We start from the raw sequence: 20411 nt of genomic DNA on the forward strand, positions 1-20411 counted from the left end.
TTAACCAATTACTAACTGTTAACAACTTTAGCTTCTATTGAATAGTCAAGATGAGAGCCATTTGTGTGCATGTGAAAACATCAAACGTTTTATTTGCTGTTCACCACCAGCTGCTTAGGCACATTTTGACCCGCATACAAAATGCAATGTTTGACATAAATCCAACACTGCATCTCACCCAGGAACACACCGATCCCAACACGGTGTGTTCCACATTTCAGCAGCATCACACACTGAAATGCAGCCATGTCAGAGCATGAAGATTCAGGTGAAGGAGAATTCTCTTTCCACCCACAGCGCCCCCTACTGGCAGTTAATTGGATGCAACAGGTGTTCTCAGTCATTGAGAGCAGGTTTCATTCATCCTGCTACATTGAACCCGGTGACACTGAGCGGATTGACGGGCTGGTTTCTCTTTGGCTGTTCTGACTGGACCCTCTAAATGGGAGAGGAAGTGGATTTAGACAGTAGCAAACCACGGGAGGTGGTTCATACTTCACAAATCCACCATTAAAGAAATCATGGTGGATTGTTAAAATCATGTACTTTAAATTCCCATTAATATTAAACCAGCTTTTGTCAGCCGCTGTTAGTCCGACTGCGCACAACATGAAGCCAAACAGCGGCTTTTTTTTTTTTTTTAGGGGAAACCGATTCCTGGTAAGAACAGAGACGAGTTATTTCAGGTTGCATTACTTCTCACAGCAGCAGGTATTTCCTAAAGTAAACGTCGCTCTCTCGTTTTCGTTTGTGTTATCACCAAGATGGGGACTCTCCAGCTGACTGTGCCTGTGTGCTTCCATAAAAGGAGGCCAAGCGCGCCGCCACCGTTTGTTTCCACTCGGCCCACTGTCGTGGGGAGAATCACAGCTAACTTCAAAATTTCGGGCTGCCTGCCGGTTTTCAGTACTGTCTTCCAATTATTATTATTATTATTTTTTTTTTCAAATCTATTTTGCATAGTTGTGTCATGAGGAAGGAGAGAAACTGCCCCCTCCCCCACCCTTCGCAAAAAAAAAAAAAACTGTTGAGAAATACTCCTGTAATTTTATACATTAAGACAAAAACGCACTGGAGTGTGCAAACAGGAAGACCTGAACAGTCTAAGCGTCTTCTCATGCTCACCGAAGGGGCAAGGTATCCTTCCTTTTCTAACTTTACCTGCGCTGCGAAACAACGAGGCAACAACCTGTACACAAACCAAACACACCGCATAAAAGGCCATCACTGCGGCACGAACTGCGGCTCATGAACCGAGAGGCATTCCTACCCTGGTCGGGGACCTTTTCATACGTGACCATGTTTGGTCAAGTGGAGTAAGGAGCCGCAGCTTCTTGATTGATTGCAAACGCCTCTCTGGCAAGTGTTTATCTATATTCATGTTAAAGTGCTTTCCCCATCTATGACTGAGAACCTACTCTGGGTATGGAGCAGGGTCAGCTGATTAACCACATACTGAACGTCCCCATATTTACATCTATAACATGTCGGATTAATTACGAGGAGAGTATTAAAACCTTTACCGCTGGAAAACGGCAAGCGGGCGTTCCGCTGCATGTTAAGGGGTTAAGAAAACCTTTTATGTTGTATTTGTGTGTGTGTGTGTGTGTGTGTGTGTGTGCGTGTGTGTGTGTGTGTGTGTGCAATTTGGAAACAATAAACGTCCTGACATGTCAGTATTTGACCCATCTACCTTGTAAAACTGAAAAATCAGAAACTTGAAGGTCTTCAGTCAAAACTGAAGGTTAAAGTATGAAACTCTTACAGTACAAAAACTTTAGGAGTTTTTGTACTTTTAAAGGTATAAAAATCTTTAAGAGTCATCATTATTCTTTCTTTTTTTTAAGCAAAACCCCATGTTTTGTATTAAAAAAAAGGAACTCCACAGGACGTTACTACCACCACTAAGTTGCACTGCGCAGAGCTAAGAACGCAATTAACGATTCTATCTGACGATTAATCGGATTAAAAACTGGCACACACTGCAGATTTTCTTTCTTTTTTTTTTGGTTAACCAATTAATCTTCTTCTACACAATATTAGAAAGATGCTAACAGATGCAAATAAACAAATGGATTCTTTTTTTTAAATAGGAAAATGAATATTTGATTGCATAGAATGCAATCATAGGATTATTTTGCTATGTGTCATTTGAGGAGTTCGGGGTAGAACAAATTTTACAAACACTTTTCATCTTAAAGGAAAACTATCAAACGATCAACTATCTGAATGTGTCACTCTTTCAGCAGATGACTTTTTTGAGTCTGTGTACTCCAGTTAACGATTAACCGATTACTAAATTAGCTGACGATTATTCAGTGATCAGTTCATAACGATTAATTCTCAGTCCAGACTTGTGACTTACATAGGAGTTTTTCTGTCAAATGCGTTATATTACCAGTACTACAAAGAATTAACCGCAGCTTTTCCAGTGTTACTTTTGCCTTCCCGGCTGCTTCAGTGATAAAGAAACATATATTTCTTTGGATCACACTGTTTTCCTACATTTTTCTCAGCTTCACCAACGTCTTCCATGAGATCTCTCTGATGCGTTACAACCTCTCAGTTAACTGTGGCTTCAGCTGGTGTGGTGTCAGATTTACTGGCACACAGATGAGGTTGAAGTCTGAATTAAACTCAGTGTTGTGGCAGTGAATAATAAGTGGAAAAGTCAGAAGTACGAGGGAAGCCATAGGGTCTGGAATACTGTTATAAATTAACTTGTTAATGAGGTGCCACAGGCAACAACTGCATGATTGTGATTACAGCAGAAGTCATAACAACTGGTTTTGCTCTCGATCTCATCCTTTTTAGTGTTATGATTAAATGCTAATTGATTCTCTGGGCAAACCAGTAGCTGTGTTGACAGAACCAATGGGCCTGAACGCACCGTCCTCTCTCTGTCTCAACGTTTTGCAGTAATGATTCACAGCTCGCGGTTCTCCAAGTGTTTCAGGATTTGCTGTGAAAAGCTGTCAAAGCTGTTGGACGTTGATGCTTTTCCTTTTTAACCTGGTGATTTTAACTTTTACTGCACTCTTTGGAACACCACCGAATGGAAGCGGTCTTTTGGATGAATGCTGCTTGCTTTATAAACATTTAGAGTTGACAGATTACAGATGTGTTCTTTTTTTTTTTGCTTTTTTTGTCAGTACCTGAGATCATCAATTGAAAAAACAAGAAAACAGCTATGCTAACCAACCAGACCCTATGTGGAAAAGTAAACACCCTAAGCCAATAGCTGTGTGTTAGCTATCAAACCTTCGCGACAAGCACTTATGAGTCTTTTGTCTAGACTTGCCGTATGAATTTGAGTTTTCATTCTTAATTTAACCATGTGACTAAATTCTTGGTTTTAAACAAGATAGCTCTATACACTGCAGTGCGCATCTCATATTCTGTGGAGGACCACTGTGAATTTCTAAGTCAGCCTGATAGACGTTTCCCCTCTAAGTGAGACAGCAGCACTGCTTTTAGAACATTTCAGCATCAGAGCAGAAATAATTCAGCCCAACAGACTCGAATCCATACAAGACATCGGTCTGCTGACTGATGGAGCAGCTGCTCCAGGTTACCACTGGAGCTAAGCATGAATGTGTTTGGAGGATATTTAAACACAGAGTCAGTAGAAAGCCATATTCCTCCTACAAGTAGTGAGTTTTCACGCCTTTAAGATTCAGCGATGTTGCTCTACACAGGAGAGTTTAAAAAATGCTGGGTCATTCATTTTAAATATCTGACAGCTGTATTTATCTGATGGTCAGGTTTTATCTGGTGTCTCAGCACACTGGAAGTTATTCCTGTATGAAATACTGGACCGTCTTTGTTTTTTTTATTTTTTTATTTATAACTTTCTTTGATAAATGTGAAGGTGATCAGGCAACAATCTGGACATTTGACCTACATGTTGTGTTTTTATTGTGTACGTTTCAGAGTATAAATAAATACTCTTTTCATAATAATCAAATCCATCCATGGATATTATTTTAGGATGATTTTTCTTTCTAAAATATTAAGAAAAAAGTAACATTTTTCTTATTTTTCAGTGTGTGAGGGGCAGAACAGTCACAGTTCCCATTTTTACTCCAACAAAGATTACAGAGTCGGAGGCAGATTATATAATCTATACAGAGTGGAATAATTGTTTAGCTCTAAAATCCATCAGAAAAATAAATGTTCTTAAACATGTTTTTTTCCACATTATAGTTTATAAAATTACACAGTTGTGAAGTGAAAGTTAAGTTTTAGGGTATTTTTTTTTTTTTACTAATTACATCACTTCATGTTATTAAGATTTAACTTTATCACTAAAGCATCAAGTTAGAAGAATTAAATTGATGCCAACAAACAGGAAATAAACATTCTTGTTTTTCGTTCATCCTCCTATCGGCGAGACATTTTGGCTGGTAGTCATCATTCCTCTCCTTATACTTCATATATTCTACATGTTTCAAGATTATTTTTTCAGTAGCATCAGTTTTTCTTAACTCGTCTTTATAACTCTTAATTCCACAATTTGTACCAAGTTGCTCCCTTAAAGGCAATGTGTTCTTGGTTTGTTTGCATCCTTGGACACATTTTGAACTCTTTTATTATTGTTATTGTTATTATTATTTTTTTCTTTAAATCAGTTGAAGATTCTCAGATTTCAATGGGTTTCCCACTGAATACGCTGAATGAAGATCCATCAGTCATCATGTCAGTTCAGCTTCTGCTGCTTTCCCCACCTTTGATCGATGGACGCTAAATAAAGCATGCCCTTTTAACTCCTTCTGTCAGAAAACCTCCAAGAACACACTTGGGCTTTTGGATTTAGAGCAAGAGACGGGCTGAGGAGGAGAAAGGAGGATGAGAAAGAAAACGAGGAGAGCGGGGAGGCAGGCGTTTGCCTTTTCTGGTAGTTAAAAGTCACCGAAAGAGCAAACAGGAATCCTCAGAGCTGCAGAACGCCTGAGATACAAACCAGATTGCGAAGGCTGATTCATGACGAGGGAAGAGTCGCTGTTGCTTATGGACTGAACTCCGTAGTCGCTAAGGTATTGTAAACTAACGCGCACTGTAGCTTTTTATCTCTCGCATACATCAGTAAGCTGTCTGGTGGTCCGCGTGCCACATATAAGAAGCTCCCCGTCTTTGATGCTCTCTCTTTCAAATGTTTGGATTGTGATGATAATTCCCACAAAACTGCAAAAAAACAAAAAAAAAACAAAAAGAAAACAACGTGCTGGTGCAAACGCTCAACTGTAAGCTGAAGTGACCAGCAACATCGCGTTTGTGTATTTCAGTGAGTAAGAGAGGAGAATCCTTGGGGCGACATGGATGATGACTTTGACCGCCGCATGGAGCTGAGGAGGCAGAGGAGAGAGCAGATGCGTCAGGATGCAGAGAAGTGAGTGACGATATGGACACAAGTCAAAAGTGCATGGAGAGTTCTTGTCAGAGGTTTGCAAAAACTCGACATCGGGGCAATGAATGATCTTTTAAGTTGAAATCTATTGATGCAACATACAACCTTTACGCATATCTAAAAGGAATCAGCTCATACTATATTGTTAAAGTTGTTGTGGAGTTTTTCGTTTTTTTTTGTTTTGTTTTTTTTTTGTTCCGATCCACACAAAGTCAAGACCGACTTCTACTTAAGACTTGATGACAGATCGGAGCTGCTCTGTGTCATCAGAGTCCTGGGCAGAAAGACTAGTTCCAGCTGTTTTCTCACAGACTTCCTGCCAGCTGCCGCCAGGCGGGTCAACCCGGCCCGCCCTCCAGCCCCTCGGCTTCTCTTTTCTCCAAATGTGCCAGACTCTGGAATGTTTTGACTCTCTTCCTATTTCGGCACACGATGACCCTCTCTGATGCTCTCGGCCCGTTTTAGTAATGTTTGCTCTCCTGAACTCTTTCTCCTTCTCTCTCAGCAAAAAAACAAAAAAGACAAAAACATATTTCTCTCCAATTGGTAAGTCGTCTAGACGTACTTCTGATAGTTGGAGCCCTTCTGTGTCAAAGAATAAGATGTTTTTTTAATATCTTACTAAAAGTTTGGAGAAAAGGAAGAAGAAAATTAGCAAAAAAAAGAGAGAAGAAACTGAATAGATTTAGTGAAATTGCTTCATGTTCAGGTTTTTATTTCTATGTCAAAGAAGATGGAGATACTCAAGGTTTTTGTTTTAACTCCACGAAGACTCACTGATCTAAGGAACGGCTCACAAGACTTAAAGTCCTTCTGTCAAGGAAGAGGCACAAATCTTTGCTTTCCGTTCCATATCTTTTAGCTGCCCTCGTCACAATACACTACTCTGAAACAAATAGATTCTTATGTAAACGTGCCTTATCTGCACGTTGTTTTTCAGGGGCGTTTTCACAAACGATGACGATGAGGAGGAGGCTCGAGAGCGAAGGCGACGTGCCAGGGAAGAAAGGAAGAAAATGAGAGACTCGGACGAGTCTGGAATGACGGACACGGCCGACACTAACAGGTGCCGGGGGGCCAAACGAGACGGCCGAGGGGGATTCATACTCTGTGTAATGGAAACATGGTTCCAGTATTTCCAACGCAACCGATCCTCACCATAACAAACAGGCAGAGGAAGTTTTATTGCGGGTGCTTGACAATCGTTTTTGTGAGTGTGACAGGCCACTTTTCTAACTTCCTGCAGGAGATGTGTGATTTTAGCCTGTACAAAACAAAACAACAAGCATTTCCGCTGAATGACTTTGTAGCCCTGACGCAGAATTACAGTGCAAGAACTGCCTGCCATGTCTGTTTCCAATTGGTGAAAAGTTTGAAAGTAGCATTTACAATCCTATGCTGACAAGATTTATTAAGGTTTATTGTTAAGTTGTAGGTTAATTTCTGTCAGCTATTAAAAACAACAACAACAACAACAAAAAAGAAAAATAAAAGAAGAAAACTATGCTGGTTTTCAGTGCAGAGACATGAAAAACGAGCCTTCACATGACTTCTGCTTCTGTTTTTGTTATAAAAAGGCAAGTTTCACTTGTTTATTTTAACTTTAACCCAGGCACTTACAGATTACTTCCCCAAAAGTTAGAGATTACTCTCTGGGGCATTTCAGGAACTTACCAGGTCCTTTCCCAAACTTACAGGGAATACATTGTGGAAAATTAATGAAACTTAGCATGTACTTTCAGGAAATTGTTGGACATTTTCCACAACTTCTGTCCAATGTTTGAAGCTCTTAAAAGTTCAACTTAAAGGAAGCGACAAGTTTTTTTTTTTTCCCCAAGAATTTACATTGCTCTTTCTGGAACTTATCATTTACATTCTGGAAAAATTCTGTTTCTGAACTTTCATGAATTTCTCCCAGAGCTTTGATGTTACTTTCCAGAAACTTGGAAGTTATTTTTCAAAACCTTCATGTAACCTACTTGGTGTTTTTGGACATTTCATGACGCTTACGTGGAGTTTTCTCGGAACTTGAAAAGTTACTATCCAGCAGCTTAAGACTGCTTTCCAGAACTTTGATAAAACTTTGATGAGGAGTCCCATGAAATATTCATGTATGTTTTGGAAAGTGAATACCAAGTTATATAAAAGTCCCTGCTAAGTGTTTGGTAGGATCCAAGAAAGTCCCAGGAGGTACCTAGGAAGTTTCACCAAAAAGTTAATTGTAAGGGGTTGGAAAGTACACCTGGTCAGTTGTATGAAAGTTCTGGAAAGTACCTGAAAACCTTCAGTAACATTTCAGAGAAAGTAACATCTGAATTATTGGAAGTTACTGATATTCTTAAAAGATTTCTCCAAAGAGGGATTTTTTTTATTATTATTATTTTGGCAATAATAGTTTAATAATGTCAGTTTTCTTCCTCCTTTTGACCAAAGCTGACAAAGCATCCACTCATTCACATGAGATTTGATTTTAGTCAAATGTGAGCCTATGTCCAAGTTTCCAAAAAAAATAAAGATCTCATGTTTGTTTAGCGTGACGGAGACCGAATCGTCTACGACTGTTCCCGGAGGAGCGGAGGATGACCAGGCTCTGCTGGAGCGCCTGGCCAAGAGGGAGGAGCGCAGACAGAAGAGGATGAAGGAGGCGATGGAGAGGCAGAAGGAGCTCGACCCCACCATCATCTCCACCAACGGCACGGACGGCGGCCTGCAGGAGCAGCCCCCCGTTAGCAACAGCAGCAAACACACAGAGGAGGAGGAGAAAACAGAGGAGAGGTCTGCTCAAGAGGAAGTCACAAATACTGAAACCAACTCATGGGCAAAGGAGGAGGGAGAAGAAAAGAAAGAGGAGCAGGTGGAAAAAAAGGTTTTTTTTTCCCCCTTTCTTTTTATTCATAATAACAGAAAAGAAGCAGCTTTTGTCTCTTTGGAGGCATCAGAACATTCATAGGATGATGATCTATAAATGATGACACACGATTTATTTTTAGGAGACTGAGGAGAAAACGGCAACGACCGAAGTTGAGCAAGAAGAACCGGATTCAATGACAAACGACACTGAAGAGGAAGTTGTTCCAGACCGAAACAAGGAGGAGGAAGAGAGGAAGACAAGAGAAGAGGAAGAAAGACAGCACAAAGAAGAAGAAGAAAAAGAAAAGCTGAGGATGGAGGAGGAAGAGAGGCAGAGGAAGGAACTCGAGGAAAAAGCAAAGAGGGAAGAGGAAGAAAGAAAACTAGAGGAAGAAGAGAGGAAAAGGGAAGAGGAGGAACAACAACAGAGAGAGATGGAAGAGAGGCTCAAGAAAGAGGAGGAAGAGAAAGTGAAAAATGAAGAGAAGGAAAAAGAGAGAAGGGAGACTGAGGAGAGACAGAAGAAAGAGGAGGAGGAGGAGAAACAAAAGCAGGAAGAGGAAGAACAGCTGAAACGGGAAGAGGAGGAAAAGCACAGAAAAGAGATGGAGGAGAAGGCGAGGAAAGAAGAAGAAGAAAAACAGAGGCAGGAAGCTGAGGATAAAAAGAGAAGGGAGGAAGCTGAAAAGCAAAGGAAGATAGAGGAGGAGGAGAAGAAGAAGAAGGAAGAGGAGGAGAAGCGGAAAAAGGAGATGGAAGAGAAGAAGGAAGAGGAGAGGAGGAAACGGGAAGCGGAGGAGAAAAAGAAGGAAGATGAGAAGAAGAAGAGGCACCTGGAAGAGAAAAAGAAAGAGGAGGATGAGAAGTGGAAAAAGGAGGCAGAAGAGAAGAAGAAAAAGGAGGAGGAGGATAAACGTAAAAAGAGGGAGGCTGAAGAGAAGAAGAAGAAGGAGGAGGTAGGACTGCAGCTCTCACTGTGGTCAATTATTATAACAGATTTATGCAATAATATGATAACATTAATATCATATTTACGTCATTTTCCTCTGTCTGATCTTTTTCTGATTGAAGGAGGAGAAACCTAGGAAACTCGGCTTTAAGGAGAAGGTAAAACTAAACCAGCACTTCTTTGCCACCGATGTATTAAATTTGGACTTTTAATTACGCCTTTGAAATGTATTTAATTTTTTTTCTTCGTGGAATAAACATACCTGAATATATGATACGAAGATAAGTTAAATCATTTTAGAAACTGGTGTGGAAGTTTATTCTGCATTTTCTGTAAACACAAGAGTCATAATTATTCATACAGGATGAACTGGACACACCTCCAGCAACATCCACACAAATGTCCAAGCTTCTGGCATTTTTCAGGTCAGGCACTATCGCCATTAGGTGAGAGCAAAACCGACCCCACAGCATAACGCTGCCACCGCCGTGTCTGGATGCACCTCCGCTCCTCCGAGCGTGTTTTCTCGGTTTAGGCCAAACGTCGTCATAGATCTTTTCTCCGGAGCAGCACTTTTCGACACGTGCAAACTGTAACTGAGCTGGAAACGTGTCGGGTTTTATCTGCAACTTGCCGCCGGGCAATTATTTAAATATTAATAAATTGGCAGGCGTAACTTTAAACCAGTGTACATGAGAGAAAATCCATAGACTCCAATTTGCAAGACAGTTTTTGCCTATTACAGTCACGCAAGTTGTCTTTGCGTCGAAACGAACAATAGAAGCAAAATAAGAAATAAACATATTTATATATTCGCGATATACGACGCTCGTGCTTACGATGAGTGTATGTTAAACTCTCACTTGCACCATGTGGTTTATTTATATTTTTTTTTTCTCTTGTAACTTTTTCTTCCTCTCCATTCAAGAATGAACCTGCCAAGCAGAACGGAGCCATCTTTGAGAATAAACTGAAGAAAACAGAGAAAACAACAAGGTAAAACTTGGGTTGGGGGTAGGCAGGGGACACACCTTGACATAAAACAAAATGAAACCCAACCAGACAGAAGACCTGCCTGTAATCCCATATTCTTCATTGCCAAGTGCTGCTGTAAATAACGGGTTCGCTGTGCGAGCAGGGACGGCGTTCCTTCCAGCAAGGCGGAGGACGCCGAGCGACGGGAGGCCGAGCGCAAGCTGCTGGAGCTGAAACAGCGGCGGAACGACGCCGAGAGCGAGGAGATCGAGAAGATGAAGCAGAAGCAGCAGGACGCGGAGGCCGAGCTGGAGGAGCTCAAGAGGAAGAGGGAGGAGAGGAGGAAAATCCTCGAGGAGGAGGAGAAGCAGAGGAAGAAGGAGCAGGAGGAAAAGAAAGCCAAAGAGCAGGTGAGCATATCGTAAAGGAAGCATCTGCAGTTTTAGTTGGGAGGCCGAAACATTTTGCCGCCTCAAAGCTTCAACTGTTCGTGCTGTTTGGTTGCACTGCTGTGTTTCTAACAGGAGGAGAGGAAGAGGATGAAGGAGGAGATAGAGAAAAGAAGAGCAGAGGCTGCAGAGAAGAAGAAACACATGGGGGAGGAAGCAGCAAAACCTGATTTCACCATCAGTCCAAAAGGCTCCTCTAAGGTGAGATTTGGAGAAAAAAAAAATTGGTTTTGTTAATTTTAACGTGATTTCAAAACCTACAGCATGTAGTTAATGGGGGGAAAAAGAAGTTCCAAATCTTGGGGAATTTTCAGTACTTTGGTGTCTATTATCGCCTCACCATATTGTCGGCCATGCTGACTGAAAATGAGCGAAAAAGAAAGAAAAGCAGTTCAAAAAGATTATTAGAGTAAAGTCTTAAGACGACAATCTCCCTTTGCTTTAATAAAATATTGCACATATATCCAGATTGCTGACACTCTAACTTCACAGGTCAGGTTTGTTTCTTGTCGATGTTAATTCTGAGCAAACGTTGTCTCGTCATGCAGATTGGGGAAAAGGCAGAGTTTCTGACCAAGTCTGCTCAGAAAAGGTGGGTCAGACGACAAGTAGCACATGAGCAAATATAAATAATCAAACGTTTCCTGTTTTATGTCTAACGTGCAGAATGTTTGTCATCCCTTCAACAGCCCAGCGAGGTTGTCACATACTCCGCTTGTGCCAAAGATTGGGAACAGATTAGAACAGTTCACCTCCGCTATGCAGGTGAGACGTAACATGATCAAATTCACACTCAGTAAAAACAAGGGGAGGGGGGAGGGGAAGAGGCATGTCCAGAAATGTATGTATTTGAATTCTGGCTGAAAATAAAAAGCGAATAGAACAAGGGCTCTGCAACTCGCGCCGCCACAGATCCACGGAAAATCAATCTGTGGCAAGACTTTTAAATTCACGCTTCCAGCTGCTCTCCATCCAGCCCGGCTGGGACTGAGGTGTTTTTCCAAAAAGGACTGTATATCGATTTTATCTGTAGAGACGGAAGGCGGCACCCCTCAAAAGACTTGCAGGTCAGAAGTAAAGTGAATGTAGATAAACTATTGACTCACTGAAGGCTGGATCCAGAGGCATGACTGGCTTTTTAGATTTAGCCTCCTTTTCTAAGAAAACACACACACACACACACACACACACACACACACACACACACACACACACACACACACACACACACGTACTAAACATTTCCTTCACAACTCAGCGAAGGATGGCGATATTCTCTACTGTTGTGCGGTTTCAAAAATGTGGGACGACAGGAAGTGTGGCGTTGACGTGAGCAAAACGAGAAAAAGCGTTGTAGGGTCTGGAGGACTTGGGACGCTTTGGAGGAACAGTCACGCCAAAAAAAAAACAAAAAAAAAACACTGAGTTTTAATCTATGAACTCCAGACGCAGCGGCAGACGATCCGTCGCCAAGACCTAAACATGCCTATATCTGGAAAATACTGAAGGAATGTGATGATGTTTGCTTTGTGTTGATCAGAACCCTATAAAAGAGATGCAGTCCAGCGATCGGGGGAGTATTTCACTGCGATCGGGCCGAGGTTCCCTCGCGATTTGGTTGTGCCGAGTTAGGTCTGCAGTTTTCTAATACACCTTTGTTTTTCAATCAAAGTCGTGCGTGCAGAGTCTTCATCCTGAAGCATCGCCACGCCAACATCTTGAGGACACTGACAGAAGACTGTCTAGAGTCATCCCGTGCAACTTCTTTCAAAACAACATTTTATGAACGCATTACAGCAATCCTTTTGACGGCAGAGCAACTACGACGGTACTTTGACTCTAAATATTAAAGTATCGGTTATGGATTTAACCGGTGCTGTTGATATTTCAATATCTTGACCAACAAAGCAGCTAGACCCTTATAACAAATCAGCTGTGACTGCCTCCGCTGGCGAGTCATTGGAGTAACAAAGTCGGGCTGACTTCAATCCCCCCCACCTCACTACATCAATCCTTTAACTAAACGCATGGATACACACACACACACACATGTTTGTCTGGTTATCTTTGTGAGGACTTTCCATTGACTTCCATTCATTTCTACAGCCTAAACCTTACCTTTACCCTTTTCCTAACCCTAACCATCACATACCTAACCCTAACCCTAACCAAAACTCAATTCATACCTTAGTCCTAACTCTGACCCCTGACCCAAAAACAGGGTTTCCCCTCGTGGGGACCAGGCTCCGATCCCCACAAGGAGCAATTGGTCCCCACAACATAGTATATGTCAGGAAAATCGTCTCCACAAGGTATTACAAACACACGCACACACACGCACACGCACACACACACACAAGCAACCACTGTCTAAATACAATGAAAAAGTTTCAAAAACAAACTCTTCAGTGCGTTGCTGTGTGTGTTGACATGAAAGAACTGGACTCCCTTCTTTTTGTCCCCACAGGGAAACAAAGAGGTAAAATCCCCCAAGTCTCCTTTGGCCGACATCCCTACGGGAGGCACGCGCAACATCAAGAGCATGTGGGAGAAAGGCGCTGTGAGCAGCCCCCCCGAAAGCCCGGCTCCTGCAAACAAGGTGAGACGGGGATGTCCGAGAGGATCGGATGCGTTGTCATGATGTCGGAAGGAACGTCAAAGGTGAGAATCCTTCTCAACTCTTCCAGGATGCGGCTGGTATCAAAGGAAGTGTGGCGGGACGCGGCAACAGCTGGAAGGGGAAGCCTGCAGAAGCAGAGAAGACCCCGGTTCCTCCAGCAGCAGCAGCAGCACCATCACCGCCAGCAGCTGCAAAGCCACCAGTAAGACCTGATGAATCCTTCTCTTCATGTGGCCGCTATAACAAGACACCAGAGTTGCTTTTGTTACAGTAATCCTTTGATATTCCGAGCACGCTAATTTCTTCCCTCGCACGTCGACGTATCGGTCTTTTGTTAGCTGGAGCTTTTGTGTCGGCGCTCCGTGAATGAACGGCGCAGCCAGCAGGAGTCTGGTGACCCCACATGGACTGTTCAACCAACAGCATCTGCTTTCGCTCCTCACCGCTTCCTTTTATACTTTTTCTAAAGTTTTAACGTTTTTATTATCTAAATGCCTGACAGAAGCTTGTATTAAGAACTTACTTACAGTGTTGAAAATTTGATAAAACCGTTGAAATGTCATTAAAAACACTACGGTGCGTATTTATCTTAATTTTTTTTTTCATACTCGGCAGCAGCGAGAACTTATCGTTTTACGTCAACACAGCAAAAAAACAAAAAACAAAAAAAAAAACCAAACAGGACAAAAGATAGAAACTGAGAGACACGTTTACTTTATCACCACACGGTATCTGTACATGCGTGAATTGTGTCTCTGCTGAGCTGCTACTTGGTGGACATTGTGTTCTTTTCCAGAAGTAGGACACAAGCTGCTAATCCCAGCAGCTTCTCTGGAGACATCACACCGTCTCCCCTTACAGCAGCGTTTCTGAATGACGTGTCACATTGTTCTGAAGCACAATTTAAGAGCAAAATGACTTTGGGGTCAAATGTGACTTGTGACTTGTTGGCTCAGCGCGCTGCGACTTTTGCATCAACATCCCCACCTGATGGAAAAACGCTACGCAGCAGTCTAGAGGACTGGCTGTGTCATTGACTATTCCTGGTTTTTCTTTGGTTTATTTCCTGTTTGCTGTGGTTTTTTGCAGTTTTTGCTTTTATGATTCCTGAATATATTTACTAGTATGATGTAAACAAAATAATTTTGGAGTTTTCTTTTTTTTTAGTGTCTTCATTTTCCCATCAAGCGGATGCTAAATTAAACAGAACTTGTTGCTGAACACATTGAAATAAATGCTATTGAAATATAATCTGGACGTTGTTCACTTGAGCAACGTTAGACTTTATCGGGCACAATAGTAATCAAGCTCATTTCAGAATCTCGTGAATGTACATTACTCTGTTGATAGTTGCAAAAACATTGTGTGAAATTACAACATAAGGTCGAGATATTATCCCAGAGTATCGTCACATTCTGACCTCTCAGGCTAACATGACTGTTTTCCTTTGACGTGGCAGGAGGCCAAACCGGGTGAAGTTGGTAAACGCGGCATGTGGGAAGCCAAGAGAGGCTCTGCACCAGCCAAGGTGTCAGACACACACTCACCTCACCAGCCGTTTTTAAGGACAATCCACCAGTTACAGCTGCTTGAAAAACTATTAGGCATCAGTTTCAGAAGGTTGTCCGCACCTATGATTCGCTTAATTTATGCATAGTTCAGCTTCATTAATTAACAAATTCTCTTCACTCTAATCTATGTCCATATCCATGCGTATTCTTTATAAACAGGTGTTATATATAGATAGAAATAGATGGGAATCAGAGCTCTTTATTTTGTTTTCAGCCAGACATGTGGTGGGTTGGCACTATAAAAAAAACAAACAAACAACTGAATTAATTTAACTTACTTTATGAAGATCCTTAATTTCAGGCGTACAGGCCGAGCTTATTTCCATCGTTCATGCTGTCGTTCTTGTTTCTAGGTGGCGGTTGGAGGGAAAAGCAAGTTCAATTAGAAAGACACCAAACGGTGAGTGACCGGCACACATTTAGTGCTTTTACCGGTTGGATTTGTTTATGTTCACTCATCAGGTTCTTTATGTGAGTTTTCTAATTTCATCTGCCAAGAGGATTTCTATGCTGCTTTAGAAAACAGGCAGAAATGACAAAACATGAAACAGATGGTTATGTTTACACGTTGATTACTAATGAGCAAATTAGTTACTGTCTGCACTCAAAGCAGGGTTAAGGTGAGAGTATCTAGTGCTAATGCAAACCCACCAACAAATGTCTGGCCTCCCAAACTGACAGGCTGGGCAGGGAAAGCATTAATGAGAATTCAAAGCACCTACGGTAACTCTGGAGGATGTGCAGAAATCCACAGCTCAGGTGGGAGAAATTGACACCAGAATAAATGTGAACTGTGTGACACAGAAGTCTGGCCACTTTCTAGAAAAGTGGGGAAAAGAAATCCACTTTAGATGTAAACACCTGGAAGGAGGCGCACTGGGTCACATGCGACCGTCACTAAACGTTTCTGCAAACACGCTAAGCGCAGCCTGAAAAGCGTCTGGCTGTGAGGTGAGGTTGCTGTTCTTTAGCAAGAATCTGCCTGAGCTTGAACTGTTTTGCAGAAGAAAAACAGGCAAACATTTCCGTCTTGCAGCTAAAATTGCAGTGAAAGGCGATTCTGCAAAGTATTGATTGAATACAAACTGCACCACACACTTTTTTTTTTTCTTTTAAAGAAACAGAAGACCAAAAACAATAATGGTGGACTTTGTGTCAATTTGACGTAGTGTACTACAAATGTTGATTAAAAAAAAAAAAAGTACCTGGCTAATTGAGTCAAATAAAGAACCAGTTCAGTTTTAGCTCTTTCTACAAATTTATAAGACGATTCATGTTAAACCAGCGTTCACCTTTACCATCAGGTATGTTTGCCTATATCCTTGGTAAGACGAGGAGGCTCTGACTGATTCGTGCCCCACAGGGAGCCCATAACCTCCCCAACCCACCTACTGTACTTTGTAGAAGACTAGTTGCTTCTCTGTAAATCAAATCTCCTGCGCGGGATATTTGGGCACCGGCTCAGCTCTGTGGCACCGAGGTCTATATTTAAAAACGTCCACCATGACCTTGTTTCCCAGTATAAAGAAAGTTCCAGACTCCTGACGTGTCTGTCGTGTTTTTTGAAGCACACTGTTCAGCGAGTGTGCCACCTGGATAGCCCAGTGACGTGCAGAGAGCCAGTAAGCTGTCAGGCATGCCGCAGTGCAGCTCCTTGATTTTCACATTAAAACTGAGTGCTGGGAAGGATTACCGACACTTTGAGCTGCGAGTCGGCCTTGTTCGCCAGGCTTATTCAATCTACACAGGCATATCCCGTCGTATGGAAACGCGTCTTTAGAGAATCGTGGAAAAATTCTTAAAAATATAAACACTTACACTTGTTTGTAGACACTCAGCCCTGGATCTGACCTCCAAATATAATATATTTTTTGAGGAAAACACTTTCAGGCCAGGTTTTTTAGTGACAAAAACCCCCCAAAGGTCTCTTAGAAAGGGCACCAGTGTTCCCTTGTGGGCTAAAGAGAGCCATCCTAAAGGTCAACCATTTCAAAGGCACTCCACATGTCAAGCTTCTGTGTTAGAGTAATCAGACAAACCACAACACACTACTTGAATTTTAAGAAAGTAATCTAATGAAACCAAAACAGAACGTTTTGGTCTAAAGAATACTTGTAACGTCTGGAGAAAGCAGGCACTGCTCATTTCTCTGGCTAACATAATATCTATTGTGAAGCATGGTGATGGCTGCATCATGCCCAGAAACTGGGCGCCTTCCAGCCTGACAGTTACTTCGCTCTTATATCTTTGAGAAGTCTTGCTAAAGCCTAAACAAAAATGAAACATGTCTGGAAAGACATAAAAATGTCTGCCTAGCTAAGCCGGCTAATTCATCTCGGTTAAGAGTTTACGTGGAGAAAAACGGCATGAAAACCTTGTAAAGATAAACCTAACCAATACTTGTAATTACCGCCGCCGGTGTTTCACCAAAGTATTGACTAAAGACTGTGACTCTTTACACACATGCGGCCTATTTTTGTCTATTCTGAATCTAGTCCGTTTGGCAAAAAAACAACAACCAAAAAACACCGTTTGAACATGCAAAAATCTGGAGAAAGCTGAGTGGTGTGAATACTTTCTGGATGCGCCGTAAACGGAGAGGTGTCGGCTTCAGCCATAAATAGCGATCCTTGTTTGTTCCCTCCCAGTGTCTTCATGAGAAATGGACAGCTGAGGAACGAAGTGAAGGGCAAATGACCAAGTTTTTCAACCACAAGGAGGCTCGTATTGACTTTGTGGTCGAAGTTTCTAAAGAAAACAAATGCCAGTTTGAGCTAGTCAGGTATATCCATAAAGGAAAAGGGATATAAAGCTTTGGTAAACAACCTTGAGGCTAATGCTGTTTCACACCTACTAAACTATTAGAATCTATACATAGCAACTTTGACTGATGCAGTGACTAATACATCTGATGTCCTACTCTCTGCAGGCTTAAAAAAAAACAACCAATGACTTCATGGTCAAGCTGTTTCCTGACTGAAAAGGTTTCTGCTCTCCTTCGGGCTCCTTTGCCCTTCACCGCACTTCTCATTCCTGCCAGAAAGGGAGCCGACGTTCCAGGCTGCCAATCACCTGCACCAGCTAACATCTGCTCTACGGTACGAGTAATTCTGCACTGCTGCGTATTTGATCACTTCCAACCCCAATCAAGGAGAAGTTGATGCGACCATGCTGAGTTTTGGCTACATATATGACCGCCGTGAGGACTCATAATCTGTTATTCAGCCGTAATGTGACATACAAATGTGACAAAAACATTTAATGACAAAATAATTATGCTTTTACAATAACAGTTATCTTTAAATACCAATATCGGAGGTTGTTCTTTGCAATGCATGCCCCAAGGAACAAGTGAACTAAGCAATTTATTTGGGCCTCCAAACCAACAGGGGGCGCTCAACCACACTGCAACTTTCACACAAGTCTGGTTTTTGCATCATTTATTTTATTTTATTTTGTTTTTTTCTTTTTTTGTGTGGGGTAAATCTGTTGTAATTGTGTAACACAAACCTTGTTATCCTCTATATTCGAAATTTAGATCAGTGTAGTATGACGATGAAGAAAATATTTTGTACTTAAATGTTTAAAGGCAGCCCAGCTGTTTCATGCTTCTCATTTCTATGGAAAAGTACGGACTAACAACTTAAATCAACGTATCAGGGAAAGCATTTCGGTTTTTTTTCTTCTTCAAGTTAAGGTAGCTTCTCCTACATCATGTCCACCATCTTTTCAGACAGCAGACATTTCTAGCTCTAGATGTCAAAAACAAACAAATACAAAGATATTCTGATATTTTTTAAAACTTGAGTGACATCATCACTGTGAACAAAAGCAAATGAAAATGAATTGAAGGAACATGCAGTTAGTTATTGTGTAGCAGATATTCTTCGGTTGTAAACAATAATAAACCATAATGGTCTGAACATGGATGATATAAAGGGTATATTATTTAAGATGTGGTGACTGATGGTAGCTGAAAGGCCCCCAGTCAAAATTAGCTAGAGGCCCGATTCAGCCTCGGACCGGCTCTGCTCTAGAATGTTTCCACTTTCAGCTTCTTGAAAATGTACACAAAACGAATATAAATAAGTCAATTTTAAAAAAGCAATGCAAATTAGAACCTCGCATATTGCTTACTATTAAATTAATTTAATATATTTTTTAACTCTTCTTTAGGGCTAATATAACACTTTAGAAAGTCCTAGGATTGTTTCAAAATGTTTTATGTCATGTTAATTTGTTTTAGATTATATTGCTAATGATGTTATGATTAGACATGGGCCTGGTTGAACTTCTCACTGTATGACCTTGAGCTTCTCACTGTATGACCTTGAGTAGAACGATTAAAAAAAATAAAAAAATAAAAAAATAAACATCATCCAAAACAGAATCGTACAAATTATACGTACTACTGCTGGAATGTAACATATTGATTATTACAGTTATGTCTCTGTAACATTTATTATTTTAAATATGGGACAATTATTAGTCTTTTAATTGCATAAACAACACCTAAATTTAGTTGTAGTTGCCCTTTCTTTCTTCCCTGTCGTTTATAGAATAAGAACCTTGTTAATTAGTCAGGCTATCTGCTCTGCCTGTCGGCTTCTTGATAGATATTACTGTGTTTTTTGTTTTTTTTTTTGTTTTCTTTTGCACATGGGAATATTTTCAGATGTCCAAATTAGTTTTTTTTGCATATAAGCAAAAGTAAAGAGTAGCTCCTTCCTTCCAGCAGTGTGTAGAAAGAGGAGTGGCGTTGCTTCATGCTTCGACTGCATGTTCCTCACAGCTGGGGAAAAAAAACAAACTCTGGGCACAATGACGACGCTTCCTCTGGCACCTCATTAAAAAGACATTAACGGCGTGAAACAGGATGATGAATGATGAAACCGTAGGTTTTTAAAACCTCAACATACCTCAGTAACCAGAAACAGACCCACGCCTAATTATGATTTATGTAATCCTTGTTGTCATCATCGGAGACAGTAACATCAGTGTAACTATTTCGACTTGATCACGACTCTGTTTCTGGAGACGGCGCCTCTCGTCCGGACATTGAGAGAAAAGCCTGTATATAGTACGAGTGTTTTACACCACAGTAACTTTTACTGTGGTGCTTTATAGATCGGTGAGTGGCCGTCGGCTCAAAGAGCTATAGAGCTTCTGAGGATTTGAAATCTGTTTGTATCACTTAGTTTGTCTGCCAGTGAGAGTGTTGACCTTTAACACGTCGGTTTCTGCTGCAGAACTGATCAGTTTTTCTATTGAGCTTCAGATTGTTTTTTTTGTTTGTTTTTTTTAATCAAAGATTTTTTTTGCTGCCATTCTCACATGCCACCTTATTTTGTGTTGCAATTCAGTCTAAGTTGGAAAGCTATGGATCGACAAGTTAATGATCTGCACCTATAACCACCTTCTTATTTTTTATTTTATTTTTTATTTTTTTTGCACCTTGCCTAAATGTTGTTGTGATTTGATTTGTTTGACAATACTGACTTTAGCAATAATAATAATAATAATAATAATAAAAAGAATTTGAAAAAAAAAGTTGTTTTGGTTGTGTTGCGTCTCTTTCAACCAGCAGGAA

At 41.1% G+C, this 20411-nt stretch overlaps 1 protein-coding gene across 1 annotated transcript; it reads left to right on the top strand.

The window, feature by feature from the left end:
- Positions 1-4827: 4827 nt before the first annotated feature.
- Positions 4828-19631, top strand: cald1b (caldesmon 1b). The gene is made up of 17 exons (XM_016668847.1): positions 4828-5036; positions 5286-5389; positions 6348-6473; positions 7940-8273; positions 8398-8799; positions 9181-9213; positions 9329-9364; positions 10135-10202; positions 10345-10591; positions 10706-10831; positions 11179-11222; positions 11320-11395; positions 13098-13229; positions 13318-13452; positions 14710-14778; positions 15175-15221; positions 17751-19631. Exons 2-16 carry the CDS (start codon positions 5316-5318, stop codon positions 15205-15207), a joined length of 1935 nt encoding a protein of 644 aa, XP_016524333.1. The 5' UTR covers positions 4828-5036; positions 5286-5315; the 3' UTR covers positions 15208-15221; positions 17751-19631.
- The last annotated feature ends 780 nt before the right edge of the window (positions 19632-20411 follow it).

This window comes from Poecilia formosa, unplaced genomic scaffold, assembly GCF_000485575.1.
Source record: "Poecilia formosa unplaced genomic scaffold, Poecilia_formosa-5.1.2 Scaffold17, whole genome shotgun sequence".
Taxonomy (NCBI): Eukaryota; Metazoa; Chordata; class Actinopteri; order Cyprinodontiformes; family Poeciliidae; genus Poecilia; species Poecilia formosa.

What these genes read in the sequence shown, in the direction of transcription:
- cald1b (XM_016668847.1), top strand. Translation starts at nt 5,316, where the DNA reads ATGGATGATGACTTTGACCGCCGCATGGAGCTGAGGAGGCAGAGGAGA. An exon ending in CAGCAGCTGCAAAGCCACCA is followed by an intron (nt 13,453 to 14,709) that starts GTAAGACCTGAT and finishes TTGACGTGGCAG; the next exon opens with GAGGCCAAACCGGGTGAAGT. An exon ending in GAGGCTCTGCACCAGCCAAG is followed by an intron (nt 14,779 to 15,174) that starts GTGTCAGACACA and finishes TCTTGTTTCTAG; the next exon opens with GTGGCGGTTGGAGGGAAAAG.